Source organism: Bos indicus x Bos taurus, chromosome X (assembly GCF_003369695.1).
Source record: "Bos indicus x Bos taurus breed Angus x Brahman F1 hybrid chromosome X, Bos_hybrid_MaternalHap_v2.0, whole genome shotgun sequence".
NCBI classification, from domain to species: domain Eukaryota; kingdom Metazoa; phylum Chordata; class Mammalia; order Artiodactyla; family Bovidae; genus Bos; species Bos indicus x Bos taurus.
This window is the reverse complement of record NC_040105.1, coordinates 87,841,197-87,857,729: the sequence shown is the minus strand read 5'-3', so window position 1 is coordinate 87,857,729 and position 16,533 is coordinate 87,841,197. Positions and strand designations below refer to the sequence as shown.

General features: G+C 44.4%; 1 protein-coding gene across 2 annotated transcripts in view; it reads right to left on the bottom strand.

The window, feature by feature from the left end:
- Positions 1-16,533, bottom strand: part of COL4A6 (collagen type IV alpha 6 chain) — a 337,616-nt gene that overhangs the window by 35,806 nt on the left and 285,277 nt on the right. For both annotated transcript variants that reach the window (XM_027534988.1, XM_027534989.1), the window contains exons 9-19: positions 15,962-16,024; positions 15,133-15,168; positions 14,898-14,939; positions 13,804-13,896; positions 12,337-12,390; positions 5,688-5,747; positions 4,590-4,634; positions 4,047-4,100; positions 2,844-2,913; positions 1,704-1,811; positions 484-624 (exon numbers count right to left, since the gene is read on the bottom strand). In XM_027534988.1, coding sequence (XP_027390789.1) covers positions 484-624; positions 1,704-1,811; positions 2,844-2,913; positions 4,047-4,100; positions 4,590-4,634; positions 5,688-5,747; positions 12,337-12,390; positions 13,804-13,896; positions 14,898-14,939; positions 15,133-15,168; positions 15,962-16,024 — 766 coding nt within the window. The remainder of the gene's footprint in view (positions 1-483; positions 625-1,703; positions 1,812-2,843; positions 2,914-4,046; positions 4,101-4,589; positions 4,635-5,687; positions 5,748-12,336; positions 12,391-13,803; positions 13,897-14,897; positions 14,940-15,132; positions 15,169-15,961; positions 16,025-16,533) is intronic.

The following is a 16,533-nucleotide window of genomic DNA, read 5'->3' as shown; positions in this document are numbered from 1 at the left end:
GGAGGCTTTCAGCAGCCATCTATGAAGATCCCCTGGAGGAGGAAATGACAACCCACTCCGGTATTCTTGCCTGGGAAATCCCATGAACAGAGGAGCCTGGTGGGCCCCAGTCCATGGGGTTGCAAACAGTTGGACACGACTGAGCACACAGAGACGTGAAGATCCAGGGTTGGTTTCTAATTTCTCGAGCTTTCAGCCCTGAGGACCAGAGAAAGCTTAAAAGAGCCAATTCTGCTCCTTTGAGAGCTACCAGTCCACAGGCTTAGAGGTTGAGAACAGTGAGGGGTGAAATGAAATGACTACAGAAGTCGGAAGGCATTAGGGAGTGTCTGGTCACTGAGATGGCCCTTGCTCGTCTTCCTTGATGAACACTCTGATTGCTGTGGTCCCTAACCTGTGAAATGCTCCCTCCCTCAAAAATCAGGACTGTTCTACAGTCTGGATCACACGCGAATCTCAAGACCAAAGGGAGAAACAACTTACCAGGTGGGCCTGGTAGGCCTGGCAGGCCTGGCAAACCATCTCTGCCAGGGAGACCAGCTGCCCCCGTTGTGGTCCGGCCAGTGTTTCCTCGTTCCCCCTTCAGGCCTAGAGCTCCCTGGGGCCCCAGAGCACCGGGGCCACCTGGAAGGATAAGCCCATACAAAAATGTTAATCACATCAGCCTCCTCTTCAGGGGAGTGCAATTGGTGCCATATGTTAGACACTAACTCCAAGGAAGAGTTTGGGAAAGCATTTGCCCCTCTCCTGCAGCTAAGTTAAAAGGGTCCCTAGGAATCATCTAGCTTAACCTCCTGGGAAACAGAGGCCCAAAGATGTACAGAAACATGGTCAAGGGCCTAGAACTTCTCAGTAGCAAACATGAGAGAGAAAACTGGGACTCCAGCCCCCCATTTCTAGATTTTTTCCACCTTGGTGCTAGGATCAGCTGTACCTCCTCCAAGGGGCTGTTTTATTTTTTTTTTTTAATTTTTATTTTTTGGCTGTGCCATGTGGCATGTGGGATCTTAGTTACCCAACCAGGGATCAAACCTGTGCCCCCTGCATTGGAAGCATGGAGTCTTAACCACTGGACTGCCAAGAAGTCCCTTGTGGGCTGTTTTAAAAGCACAGATATCCTTACAGAGGCCCATCTCTGAGGAATTTAGAGACTGCTGTTTTTAAAAGTAATGTCTGGCTTTGTATTTGGGATATCAGTGCCTCCCAGACTCTGTTATGCCCTTTCTCTTTTTACTGCTAATAGAGTGACATATGGGCGTGTGCCTCCAATGACTGTTTCAAGGGCGTCATCCACAGGATCCCGGGGCCATTTACTGCCTGGGTTAAGCACACAGTGAAGGTCTGGGTACAAACTTTCCTCTAGGCTTTTGTTAGCTCTCTCTGGCCAGCATCAGCTGCAATGGCACACCCACAGAAGAGTGACAGGGCCTCGGCAGTCTAAGCCAGGCCTCCTCACTGATGGTCTAGGCCTCACTGATGGCCTATCCATGGTACATTACTGAGGCCAAAGGAATGCTGCTTACCCAGGCCCTTTTCTTATGTACATTTGGCCTTGCACTCACAGTGGGGAGCTTACTGACTAGGTCTACCTTTCTTTTGACTTTGGTTAACTAAGTCCCCAGACCAGAGGTATAGCAGGGGATGCTGAGTGCCAGAGTGGATAGAGGACAAATCTGTGGAGTTGGTGGGTTGGTTTGTTTCACCTGGTAAAGCTGGTAATCCAGGGGCGCCAGGAGGGCCAGGTAGGCCCTGTATGCCTTCATCTCCTTTAAGGCCTGGGAGGCCTGGCATACCAGGGTCTCCAGGATAACCTGGCATTGCAAAGAAAAAAAAAAAAAGCAGTAAGCAAACCAAAGGAGGCCCACAAATGTTACAAAATGCCTCAAAAGAGTTGCAAGGAGATGTTCTCACGTTGGAAGTGCCTTTCTTGCCCTTCACAGGTCTCCCAGATGCTAATGTGCTCATGCGATGATGGGCCTATTTGAGCTAAGGCTCTCCTAGTGTTCAGAACTGGACTGGTTAGAGCTTGCCTTCAATGGTAAGATCTGATAAGTACTAGGAAGTTTCTCCTACCACTAGTAATCTTCTGTCATGTCTCGGACGTCTACCATTTGGGTTAAGGTGTTGAGGTGTACCCTTCAAGTTTGCACAGGTTTCTTGGTCGTGGAACACAGGAAGCCACTGTCAACTACCAACACCTCAGCTTTAATGAGTTTACCAGACAGGGCATGGGCCTGAGAGGATGTGAGGAGAGGGATTAGTTAGGAGATCCAAGTGGATAGGTACTATAGCAGAAGCCTTTGGTTGAGCATCTGGATCTCTGGAGAAGCCAAAAGGAAGAACTGGACGCATATAGTAACTACAACAAGGAGAGGTAAAGACAAACTTCCAAAGTGTCATACTACTGAGCATTGTTGACCACTTGTTCCCCTAGCTAAAGATACTTTCCCACTTCCTGTGAAATTGTTAAGCTCAAGCATGCATGGGATCACATACATGAGACTCTGTGTGTCCCATTGCATCAGGCTGAAGTTACCCTAGCTGAGAGGATATGAATCCTTTCCTAAGCATCACTAGGAGGACCATTTTTAGCTAATTGAGACCCAGGCCAATGCAAATCCCAGATTGGCGACCTAACACAAACACGGATTAATGGGGATTGGCTTGTTTGCCTAAAACACTGGAGTTCAATTTATTCCCCAACTTCAGGATCCATGAATGGCCCTTGTGGGCTTTGGGTTTAGCAGCAATCCAATGGCTGACACAGTATCCTTTAAATAATTACAGGGGATATAGAATTCAACTTTCTGTTTTTTCCCACTCAACTCAATGAAAAGTTGCACCTGAGATCACAGCACCATCTGTATCGATGAAAATATCTGGGCCTGGCAGGCCAATGCCACCTTTTTCACCCTGCAAAGATTAAATCCATTAAACACAAATATTTCTGTGACCTCATCACCTAAGGTTATGTTCCCTCAAAACCATTCCCCAAGACAATGAAAGATTCCTCCTTCTGTAACCTCTTATTTTTGAGGGCCAAATTGTCCATAGGTTAATTTCAAAGTCCAATAAATTTAAGATGAAGGTGACACAAGGCAGGCTGGAGGCCTGACACTCAACTGCAAATCTGTTGAGGACAAGGGGTCCTGATTTATGTTGTAACCTGACTCCAGGACAATCTGCTTCTGGACCTGGGAAACATATTGCAGGAAGAAACAATATGGCTATATTCAAGAGGTGCTGAGGAGGGGATAGAGTTTTAACTTTCTTTCCCATGTTCGGCAGGCTTGAAACTGCTACTGTCACTGCCCTTGTTATTGGATGACATCAAGCTGAGGAAGTTAAAAGAGTCCTACTTTTCTCAAAAGAGGGACTCAGGTACCAGAATCAGATAGAGTGGCATATCCAGGGTGGGGTGGCAGGAGCCCCTTGCCCCAGGTTCAGGCAATAAGGGGGGTGCATTGTCTGAAAGAATTTAAGAATGATAACAAAACCCCAAAGTTGCTGATTCTAAATGATATCAAGAATAGAATATTTCTCCTTGTAGGGATGGATATGCTCTCACACCCTGACCGCCACTCTTTAGTTTATCACTGATCAAGTCGTCTCTAAGGAATGATCATCAGCTTTGTGTGTTCAAAGTAGCTTGCATGCATTTGGGGTAAAAAGGGTGACATCTAAAATATCAAAACACTAAAAAATACTCCATCTCATTATGTAGGCATTTGCTATGATCTAAATGTTTGTGTCCCCTGAAAATTCATGTTGAAAACCGAATGCCCAAGGTGATAATATTAGGTGGTGAGGCCTTTGGGAGGTGACTAGGTCACGAGGGCAGAGCTCCCACCAGAACTCAACCATACTGGCACTCTGATGTCAGATTTCCAGCCTCCAGAGCTATGAATAATAAATTCCTCTTGTTTATAAGCCACCCAGTCTGTGATATTTTGTTACAGCAGCCCAAATAGACAAAATAGCATTTATACTAATTCCTTACCCTTCCATCTTCCCAATCCTGGATTTTCACTTCCCACCAGCATTACCTTAATTCCTGGGAATCCATTAAGCCCGGGGAAACCTGAAGACCCCTTCCTGCCCTGTGAAAGAAACATAGTTACAACTAAATTTAGTGTCTAAGTGCATAAGAGAGGTTGGTTTTTGGATTAGGCCAGGACAAAAGGCACAGGGATTTTTGGCTTGCATTCCAGAACATGCATAGATTGTACCTGACTCTGAAAGCAATGAAATATTCCAGGAAGCAATATGGTGCTAGGTAGCCAAACTGCATGTTAGTGGGTACAAAGACCACAAGGCTAGAGATGAATATAAGCAGGCTGGCATGGCTAGGCCCTGATATCATGTTAAAGAAGTATGACTGCATTATGGTACCGAATTTACTGCACACTCATCTTCTTGGGTAAAAACAAAAGAAGTGAGTAGCTGAGATTCTATCAACCAAATAGAGGTAGACAATTTGCATTATAAGCGGTGTTTCCCTTTGGATGGATGGTCATGTTAAATAAAGTAGGAGGGCCTTTTGGTCAGGATTTTATACACCGAGACTTTAATGATATTAGCCAAAATACCTGACTCCCCGGAGGGCCTTGGACTCCTTCTAAACCCATGGGACCCTGTAAAGAGAATAGAGGTACCTTAGAAAGATTAATAGCCCACAGTAGACAAAGCCACTAGACTTACATAACAAAGCTCTCCAACTGAGTTCAGGATTTAGCAGCCCCTAAAAATCAGGTAAGAGAATGTTCCTAGACTTGGCTTAATGACTTCTTTCTATGCACTAATCCATCAGGCTGAATAGAGGCACAGGGAATTTTTAAAGAGCTAAATAAATGGAAACATTTTAAGTAGTAGGTGGAATTTGGTAGAAGGGCTGGGTGGTATTATACTTAGTCTGCATTAGTTCCAAGTCAAGAGATTTTTAAATAGATTGTGGGAGGGCCTCTTGTCTCTCACCCCAAATGTATTCTTTGTTGGTGATTATATGTTTTCAAGACAAGGGAGTAGAGGATAGTGGAGAAAGAAATGGCAGCCTAATGGATGAACATTGCTGAATACTCAAGACTCTTAACAAGCTTCATGACCAAGCTAAAAACACAATGAATTAATTCTCTGAAATGTTGCTTCTTTAAGGTGAAGGTTGGCCAGTTGTTTACAAGCTAAGACCCAAGTGCCTGAAGCTAGAAATCAGAGAGGCTAACAGTTAGTTCTCCACTTGAAGTGAGATTATTATTGGAAACTATTGACTTCAAATTCACTATGTTCTAGAACTTCCCAGGCTGGTTTCTGTTCTATAAAAATTGCACTTGCGCCTCTCTCTTGCCTTCCTGCAAATTTCCCCCTCCCAGGATAGGATGGAATGAAAGTAAGAAAACATTCACATCATTCTTTAGCCCAGAAGATGATTATATGTGAGGACAAAAAAAGAGTAAATGTGCTGAGGAGCCCCTGGTGTAGAAGGTACATCATTCCTTATTCAAGGGAACCACTAAGTCAAGGGAATGTGGCAGAGAAGAGGAAGAGGACTTAGGGACCTGCCTGAGGGTTTAGAAAGAGAAATAAGAGAAGCTTAGGAGTCCATCAGGTTATATAATAGAAAGATGCAAACAAGAAAGAAAATGGACCAGCTGACTTCACAGATCCAGGCAAGCAATATTCCATATTCATACCCTAGGTCCTGGCAAACCAGGAATTCCCTTTTCTCCTTTTTCTCCAGCAATTCCAAATCCCTAAAGGAAAAAAGAAACCACAAGTTATAACATTGATTTCCTCATAGGTCTCCTGGCTCCATCCAAAGTGAAAGTGTTAGTCACTCAGTCATGTCCGTCTCTTTGTGACCCCACGGACTGTAGCTCGCCAGGTTTCTCTGTCCATGGAATTCTCCAGGCCTAGAATACTGGAGTGGGTTGTCATTTTCTCCTCCAGGCGATCTTCCTGACCCAGGGATTGAACCCAGGTCTCCTGCATTGACAGGTGGATTCCTTACCACTGAGGCACCTGGGAAGCTCATTTCTATCTAGGCATGGTCTAGAACCTTGCAGGCCTTAGGAACATTCCCAGAGGGACTGCAAGATGGTCACCAACCTCTCCTGCCCTGCTCACAGGAGGTGAGGGCATGCAGGCATGGACATGACTTGAGGATCTTCCAGGGACAAGCAGAAATCCCAAAAGCAGAGTGAATGAGAGCACCTCCTCCCCTCTGGGTCCAGGGGAAGCATATTCGAAGAATTCATTGCTAAAGTGGATAAAGTATTTCACGACAAACATAATTGAGTTACTTTGTTGTCAGTGTTTAAAGTTGGACTTTCTGGAGCATAGATTTTGGAAAATAACATTTATGCCTATTAGAGTAAAGAAGGCAGTGAAATCTTCTCACAAGGAAGCTTGTGAAAGACACTAAATGTTATGGCACACGTCCTGTTGTCCTCTTGATGTGATCTGGCTCAGCTGGTTGTAAAAAGCACTGCTCCAAACCCATTTGTAGAATAGTTTTTTCCTTCTTCTTTCATCCTTACAGCATTCCCATGGGTACAGTTGCTTGGCTCCCTTACCTTTCTAGGCCCAAGTTTTGTTTTTTGTTTTTTTTTAATGTGAGTTGTTTTTCTTGTCGTTGTGGTTGTTGAGGTGAGGAGTGTATATCTGTTAAGGATCCAATTCAAAGCAGGCTTTGGTTCCGGCTTATCTTTTCTTTTTTCTACATCTACAGCTAGGAGTCAAAGAGCTCAGCCCTCACGCTGAATAGAATTTCTATTTGAATGGTTTGTGGGTCAAACTGAATGCAAACGTCTTTGAAATCTTAGTTCTGCAGCTCAAATTGGACACCAAGGCATGATGCCCCCTGGTGGCATGTGTCTACTGGCGTCTGAAGTCAAACACTTCATGGAGCCTTCCCTGGCCTATGGCAGGAAGCTATGGCAGCCTGGAATTTTCCAGGCAAGAGTACTGGAGTGGGTTGCCATTCCCTTCTCCAGGGGATCTTCCCGACCCGGGGATAGAACCCAGGTGTCCCACATTGCAGGCAGATGCCTTACCCTCTGCACCAGCAGGGAAGCCCATGGCAGCTCAAGCTGCCCCCAAACTCTTCAAGCACTAAAATGGGTTCTAGATGAAAGTCTATGAGCAAAAGTTCTGTATCACATTCACTTCTGTCTCCTCCAAGGCATGTTACTGTAGGATGAACACACACAAGGTGGTCTAATACATATTTGTTGAACTAAATCGAACAGTGACCCAGGGAACAAAAGTGTTCAAAAGGGTGAGGGGAAGAATGTCCAGGAACCATCTCACAGCCCCTACGTATCTTGTCCACAGTTGTAAAGACAAAGGGGCCTTGTCCTTCTTCAGAAAGCAGAAGGAGCCTCTGGACTCTTGCTTTCTCAGAGAGAGGGTCTGAGAGCTTGAGCTACAATGTGAACAAAAATAAATACACAAAATGTTTAAAAAGGAAAAAAAATTATAAAGCAATTTGTGTGTGTGGGTTAAAGCCAATAAAACATAGATGGCTTGGCAAGATATTGGGCTGTAGACTCAGCTTGTCTCCCAGCACATGGAGGCCCCATACAAGGCCTGCTGAACAAGCTGTTCTAGCAAGATGTCCCGGGCCCCGGCCCTGTCCCAGTCAGTGCTCGTCATGACCTGAACTGCACCCACTGCTCTCACGCCCCTTCTCAGCCATGGCCAAGAACGCCTCATTAGAGAACTAGCTTAGCTGTTTACAGGTCTGCTCTCTAGGGGTCTTGGTCTCCTGGTATTTTTGGTTCAAGGATATTAGTGGCTCTGTAAAAACTCAACTTCAATCACATGGCCAGGAGTTGAGGGGGGTCGGCAGGATGAGGAGCGTGGTGTGAGAAAAAGGCGAGCTGCAAACACTAGGCTGCAACTAGGGGCTGTCAGGCCCCACTGTGGAGTGAAAGACACTCCGGCCCTCGGTCCTCAGAGACCTGCTGGCCCAGAAGGCAGGCTGCCAGGGTGGTCACCCTCTGCCCAGGCTCCTCTCCCAGCCCCCATAAGGGCCATGGAGAAGGGTGAGGCCCATCTGCACAACCAGAGCAGGAAGGCAGGAGGGAGGCTGAAGTCTGAAAAGAGGGGCTAAGGCCACAGGGGACGGGCAGGGAGTGATCATATTTGGGGGTCATTTTTGGGAGGCTAAACCACAGGAATCAGTTCAGCTTGGCACTGCAGGGGGACTTGAGATGTGAAACTTGAGAGGTTAGACAAGTCAGTCTTCCTCAGTTGATCCTGTCACACTGCTGCTACTGCCCACTCAGGGCACCAGAGCCTAGGGCCTAGCTTAAGTCTGTCAAGTTGGGACTACTCCTCCGAAAGACCTACCTGAGATGCCTGGAAAGCCTGGGGCTCTGCTGAAGGAGAACTCCCACCTGCCCAGTAGTTGCCTCAGCTCTACCCAACAATCACCTCAGGATTCACCATTTTGTTTTCTTCTCTCTCTCCCCCATCTGCCATGTTGCCTTACCCTGTGTTTGCTGGCACCTTGGAGGGCACAGAGGTAAATGACTGAGAGTCTCCACAGGAGCACCTGTGGCCTACGTGTGAGTGTGTTGCTGGGACAGTGTGGTGAAATGTGTGCAGCTGGGGCTGAGCCACAAAAGCAGAAATGCTGGGCCACTGCAGAAGGGGCAGGGTTAGGGTTAGGGTTAGGGTTAGGGTTTAGGGTTAGGGTTAGGGTTAGGGTTAGGGTTAGGGCAGGGGAAGGGAGAGGAGGTCTAGACCAGTCAGGTCGGCCACTTGTCAGCTCCTGCAAAGATCTGGGCTAGAATGGAAAGAAAACAAACGGTTGAAGGGAACATTTCGGATTCTCTAGAGATTTCTACCCTCAGTGCTGTCTCGTTTCTCAGTGAGTGTGGATAATTGAAAGCTGATGGGAGGGTTCTGGCTTTGAGAAGTGTGTTCCTTTCGAAAAGTTCAGAGTATCTGAAACACGTTACCACCTTTCTTGTTACAACTTTTCTGACAGAAGGCAAGAAGGTACCTATGAATGTCCCTACTAAGCAGATAGAGATATTAGGAGCAAAGGAGTTACAGGATTTGGCCAGGGTTGCACATGGAATCCATGCCAAAGTGGGCTGAGAACTCTGGTTTCTTGATTCCCACTCTCTGAAAATACACTGTACCATATAAAGAAAGGTATTTTTCCAGCTTGGATGTCTTTACAGTCAGCTGGGGTTTCTATTTGTCAGGTCACACTGTGAAACACTGGAAATGCTGAGCTTGAAAAGGCATTGCAGTTTATCACTGTTCATTGCTGTCAGTCTGTCTTTCTTTTACAGGGCAAAAGGGAACGGAGTGAAATTGCAGAAGGGAATTCCTCTGAGGTAGAACAGGGAAGGGGATGGGAAGGAGGGAGCCAGTGAACGGCAGGCAGAGCAGCAGAGATCACACAATCCACCACCACCATGACAAGAACCAACTGAACTGTAGGGGGCAGTGTGGTATGCGGAAAAAGCCTGGAACTGGCTAGTATTCAAGAGAACTGAATTTCAGTCTCAGTTCTGCTAATAACTTGCTGTATAGGTAAAGAGTCTGGACAAGACTCTTTACCTCTTCAGGCCATGGTTTCCTCATCAGTACAGGGATAAAAGCTCAGCCCATCTTGCTTACATCACAGACATGACGTGTGACTAGAATCTATGTGAAATGCTCACAAAGAAAGGTACAGACTTGATCCCCCAACCCACTTGCAAAGTACTCTATATCTGTGTGGTCCAATGAAAAGATAATGTGAGCTACTATGTTATTTTCAATTATTTAGTAGTTTCATTTAAAAGTAAAACAAATAGGTGACATTAATTTGACAATGTTTTATTTAATCAAATATGTCATAAATATTGGGCTTCCCAGGTGGCGCTAGTGGTAAAGAAACTACCTGCCAATGCAGGAGATGTAAGAGATGCAGGTTCCATCCCTGGGTTGAGAATATCCCCTGGAGGAGGGCACAGCAAGCCACTCCAGTATTCTTGCCTAGAGAATTCCACAGACAGAGGAGCCAGGTGGGCTACGGTCCACAGGGTCGCAAAGAGTCGGACAGGACTGAAGAGACTTAGCACAGCATAGCACAGCACATCATAAATATTGTTTCAACACTGAAGTAAAAATTGTTTAAAAAATGAGATACTCTCTATTATTTTCTTTACACCTAGGTTTGGAAATATGTTGTGTGTTTTATACTTACAGCACAACTCGTTTCAGACTGGCCACGTTTCAAGGGACTGGTAGGTGTTTGTGGCTGGTGGTTATTATATTGGACAGCACAGCTTTATACTTTGCAAAAGAAACCTGACGTACATCATGAGTTGATCTCAAAACAGGAGAGATGACCATTGCCATGTGACATATATACAGAAAGGTTCAGAGACTTAAAGTCCCAGACCTGGGGTTGGGGCTGAAGTCTAGGTATCCTGTCTCCAACATCAGGATTCTTTCCCTTTCTGAATCATTAGATTCTGTTGATTAAAATCAAAGCCATCAAACAGATGGTTCTCTGTGCTGCTGTGTCTCTATGGAGTAGTAGCCATCATCGTGAAAGCCACCTGTGCCACTGGCTCTACTGGCTGGGTTTTCTGGCCATCAGGAGAGACCCAAAGTGTTTCAAAGAACTTCAGGGAAGCACTGGAGTCCTCTGTTCTCACTTTTCCAGCCAGCCGAGACAGGCCTAGTCATCTTTGATTTATCCATTTCCCTCCCAACCCTGACACCCAATCCATGGAAATTTCATCAGCTCCTTCAGAACTCATCTTGTGGTTTAATAGATATATCAAGCAAATGTAGTGTGTTGGCCTTGTTTCGATTCTGATTCTGAACAAGGTAATTATTAAAAAATATATTTATGAGACAATCATGAATATGAATTCTGATAAGAATGTTAAGTCATTACTGATAATTAATTAGTGATGATGAAATCATCATGATATCTTTAAAAAGTCCTTATCTCTTAGAAATACTGAGGTGTTTGCAGTGAAGTACTATGTCTGTTACTGGCTTCAGATTGGCCATGAGTTGCTAATTATTGAAGCCAGGTGATGGGGACACAGGGGGATCATTATGCCATTCTCTTCACTTTGTATATGTTTGAAATGTTCCAGAACAAGAAATTTCAACTTTTTACGTTTTGAATTCATGTACTTCTCTCCATTTCCATTTTTATCACCCTAGTCCAAGACACTACCATTTCTCACCTGTACTGTCACAGTAGCCTCTGTTTGCTGACCCCCACTCCTTGCCCCTATTTTCCATTACCCCCCCCACCTCCTACCACCACAAAGACAGATCTTCTTAAAAATACAAGTCCCAGCCTTCCAATGGCTTCCCATTACATTTAACATAAAAGCCACATTTGACCTACAAAAGTCTCGATGATCTGGCTCCTGCCTCTTTTTCTGGTTATTAGCCTTTCTCACTCTTCTCCACCCACCTACTTCTTGCTGTTCCTCTCAGGGTCTTGACACTGTGGTTCTCTTGGCCAGAAACACTCTTCCCAAACTTTCACGTGACTTGCTCCCTTATAATAAGCACATCCTCAGACAGGCCCTTCTTGACCACTCTGTCCAAAGTTACCAATTCCATTCCCCATCCACTCTCCATCACTTTGACTCTTTTTATCATCTATGTATCACTTACCATGATAGGAACTTGTTCTCCATTCATTTGTTTACTTGTTAATTCTCTCCTCTCCCTTACCCCTCTGCCCTTTGAATGTACTTTCCTCAAGGTCAGGGACTGGTACCTATCTGATTGTTATTTACTGTTGCAGCTTCAGAGTCCAGCAGAAGACCTGGCATATAGGGGCCCTGAAAAAGTATTTGTTGGGTAAAAAAATCTAAGGTACAAGGGCATTTAGGAAAGTGAAAATAGGATCACTAACATTACCATTTACTGAACAATTGATAAGTGCCAGGCATTTATTAAGTCCTTTTCATGCATATTATCTCATTTAATCTTCATAACCACCCCATTATTGTCCCCCCTTTTTTGGTAGGTTAGGAAACTGAGGCTTAGAAAAGTTAAGAAACTTGTCCAAGGTCACATAGCTAGAAACTGGTGAAATTAGAAGTCAAGCCTATAGGTCTGTTTCAACTCTAGAGCTTGAGATAATATCCTCTAAGCTATATAAGTCACATGAAGAACCTAATGCCCCCATGGGTTTGAAAAACAAGAACATGTCCTTAAACACCTTCTAACAATGAAGATGGTTAAATTCTCTACAATAACCATAGGAGGCAAGTATTTCTGTTTGCTTTTTATTAGTATAGCTGTTGTCCAATCAGATCCTCAAATACATGTTGACCAAATAGGGAGACTTACCGGCAGACCAGGTGGACCACTTACTCCTGGGAAGCCCTGAGGCCCTGGTTCACCCTGGAAAATCAACCAAAGCTCAGTGAGTAGCAGCAGGCAGCAGTGAACATAAAGGAGATGGCTCCCTTGAGTTACTTGGGCTGGGCAGTGGGCAATCATAGGGTATCATGTTTGGGATGCCAGATGCTGATGCAGATTGCCCAGGCTTCACAACTAGTAACTACACCAGGATGTCTAAATTTAGGGAGCCTTTTGTAGTGTGGAAAGGACCAAAGTCCATGGCAGGGAAAAAAAAAAAAAAAAAACTATCCAAAACAGAATCTCAAATGCCCAGGTTAATTGGGAGGCAGAAAAGATGATCAGCTGTTTTCTTTCCAGTGGAAGAAGCTGTTAAGTACAATTTCCTCTAGCAAATTACTGGCTGCAAAGACATCAATGGCTTTGGGCAAAGAGTAATGATTACAGTTTGGAAAGTGCTGCATAATACTCTAATCTGTCTTTCTTTCATATGCTAATTTACCAATTAGTACCCTGAAGGGGCTCCTTAAGGTTTGGGAATAGTTAGGAAGGCAGGGAATTTTTCATATGCTCCCAAACTGTTCCCAAAACAATGATTACTTCCTGTAAACCTGGAGGATGCCTAGAGCTGTTGCTTCCACAAAGAAATGGGACTAAGCACCTCCCTTGACTACAGGTACAAGATTGATCACAAAACTAAAGGGATCGCCAGGAAGGAATGGAATGCAGGTTACTAAAAGATATCTGCACAGATTAACAGGAAAGGGAAGGGAAGGGGAAGTCGCTCAGTTGTGTCCGACTCTGTGAATGCATGGACTGCGGCCTACTAGGCGCCTCTGTCCATGGGATTTTCCAGGCAAGAGTGCTGGAGTGGGTTGCCATTGCCTTCTCCAAGATTAACAGGAAACAGCCATTCAAATACAACCAGGTCTACATGCATATCAAAATACAGATTATAAAATATCTCACTTAAACAGGTTCAACCTTGGTAGTTCAGATCAGGTGAAGTAGGGCATCTATTGCCACTTGGTAACAGTATAGCCTGTTTGCAGGGTCCAGTTCTGAGGGCAACTAGCTTCTTTAAGAGGATAACTCAAGAGCAACCATTATACCCTATTGTTCTATTACGGAGGGTTGGTAGTTAGGAGGAAAAAACTCAACTATTTAACGTTTGTTTTAAGTTATTCAGCATCTTGATAACTGAATCTACATAACTGAAACACAGACAATAGCACCTGAATGATTATTAAGAAACCCAGACACACTCATAACCATATAGCAGAAAACAGACTCTATCAAACTTTCACAAGGGACAGAACAAAGAAGGATTTATCTTTACTTCCAAACAAAAATCCATTACCCAGAACCTTCTATCTTAGTATAGTCTGGTTATTAGAGTTGAACTCTAGTATTAATAGGGAAAGACTTATTAACTTGTTCTTAAATGTTCACTACCTTGGATCCTTTCTTCCCTTTGGGAAATCCCATGAATTCCAGTTCTCCAGTAGATGGTGGGGGTCCTGCAGGACCAGGCAGGCCAACATCTCCCTGTAAGATCAAACGAAACATTAAGCAAAGCAGACACCACACAGACCATTTCTCCTGAGGATAGGTTTGTCCTCCAGATATAATTCACAAATAAACTGTCCGTGACTTTAGCTTCTTCACTCTCACCCTTGCAGCAATGAGGAACCAAAACTATCAGTTCCAAGAGGTGAAAAGAATTATAAGCCTGACCAAATGCATTCTGTACCAGCACTGCAGAGGGAGGAAGCAAGATGGATGAAAGGAAACAGCAGGTTCACGGTTTCCATGGTCATGCATGAAAGGGTGTTTAGAAGAAAGCCAAAAAAGGGTTTGAGCAAGGTGAATGGCAACCTCTTGGCAACAGTGATCAGAATCTAATTGGTCCAGTCTTTGCCAAGAGCACAAGCAGAGGCAGTAAGGTCTGTGTTGGAACACTGAAGACTGGATTTGCTCCCTGAAACAGTGCAGTCTACAAGAGGCAGCCACCAAGGAAGGGGAGGGCAAGCTCCCAGTCTCCCTTGAGGCTCTTAAATGACTTTACAGTTTCTATAGAGGGAAATATTAGTAGGAGAATGAGGGAAGGAAAATAAAAGGGAATGATAGGAGAGGGTTAAGAAGGAGAGAAGGGGGAGATGGAGGGAGAGAAGAAAGAGAAGGAGGAAGGATGGAGAGAAGAGAAGCAGAGAAAAGGAAAGAGAAAATGGCACAATATAATACAAATCAGTAGGGACATACCCAGGTGGAAGGAAGATAAAATAAATTTCAAGAGAGTACATTCATCAGACATGTACACTTCACAGTAGGAAGCGGGAAGACTACAATATTTGGAAGGAAAAAGACTACACAAGCCTATGTGTGCACATGCAGCCCTCAAGGAAACCCACCAGAGGACTCATGAGGGATGGGAAATGCTCACTTTCCAAGGTAAAGAGCCAAAGCCCCCAACACAAGCAGGCACACGTGTGCAACTAGACATTTCTGGAAGCACATGGAAAGCAGTGTATGTTCCAAAATCTATTTACCTTGACTCCTTTCTCTCCTTGGAAACCTAACCCCATATTCCCCTGGGGCACAGGGATGTAGGGAAGAAAAACAAAATCAATTACTAAATAAGTTCCAGGAACTTAAATTGGAATGCAGGTTTTTTTTTTTTTTTTTTTTTAACCAGAGTATGTTTAACCAGACAAGAAATATCTCTGGGGAAACTAGCGTACTTAGTGGTAGGAAGTCAAATGCCCCAAGACAAAGTATACTTACATCAGGACCAGGGAAACCAGGGGGGCCAGGAGGACCCTGGATTAAAAGAGAAAAGAAAGAGTTAACTCTTGTTAGTTTCAGCCCCAAAGAACCTAGTCATGTTGAGAGTCACTGAGGGTAAGTCCCCTACCGGCATGGTGTGGCCCTGTTTTGGTATAGCAGATTCTAGCTCCTTCTCCCCAGAGTTCCTTTTTTTTTTTTTTAATCTCCTTTGAAATTTCCCCAGTTGACCTGATAACCACAGTCATGCTAAGGTACTGACTTCATGTGTCATTCTTCCCATTAGGCCCGACAGTTTTAAATGATGACTTTTGGTGAAAGTAAATCAAACTAATCAGGGGTGGGTTTTCACATACTGGAGAGAGGCTTTCTGGGTACCACACAGCTAACTGGCTATGTTCTTCCTAGAACCAGTGATGGCAAATAGGTATGTGGGAAGAGCTCTCCAAGGTGAAGTGTTGAGAAAGATTTTTAAGTTGCTTCTGTGCTGAGGGTGGGTGATGATGCTGGTGGTATGATTAATTAGCAATGTCTATCATGGATGAGGGGAATGGAAGGTCACAATAGATGTGCTGGGTATTAGCCATCCTTGGGCTATACTTTAGGTTGAGCTAGACTAGGAGACTTTGGAGGCCCAGAGTAGATGGTCAGAGATTTTGATAAATACAGGTTACAAATAGCTCCTTATAAGAACATGCTTCACTTAAACCTCCAAGAACGGAAACTGCCTTTCTCTGCTAGGAAGGCCTACATTTACATAGGCTTTTAATCCAGGGGAAAGCATTCATGCAAATGCTGTGATCACATGGTAGATTTAGGCCAGTCTTACTTGCAATCCTGGTGGTCCTCTGGGTCCTACAGCTCCTGGAGATCCGGGTGCTCCTTGTGGGCCCTAGAGAGCAAAGTTTTTACCAAAGTCAAAGAAGTAAGACAGTTTCTCAGGAAAAACATACACATAAGAATCACACAAGAATGTTCATAACAGCTTTATTCAGAATACTTAAAAAGTGGAAATGTCAGATGAATGGATAAACAAGTTGTGGTATATTAATATCATGGAATATTACTCAGCCATAAAATTGAAATAATGCCATTTGCAGCAACGTGGATGGACCTAGAGATTATCAGACTAAGTGAAGTCAGTCAGAGGAAGACAGGTACTATATGATACCACTTATATGTGGAATCTAAAACACAACACAAATCAGCACATCTATGAAACAGAAACAGACTTACAGATACAGAGAACAAACCTGGGGTTGCCAAGGAGGAGGGGGTAGGGGAGGGATGGACTGGGAGTTTGGGATTAGGAGATGCAGAGTGTTATATACAGGCTGGATAAACAACAAGGTCCTACTGTATAGCATTGGGAACTATATTCAACATCCTGTGACAAACCAT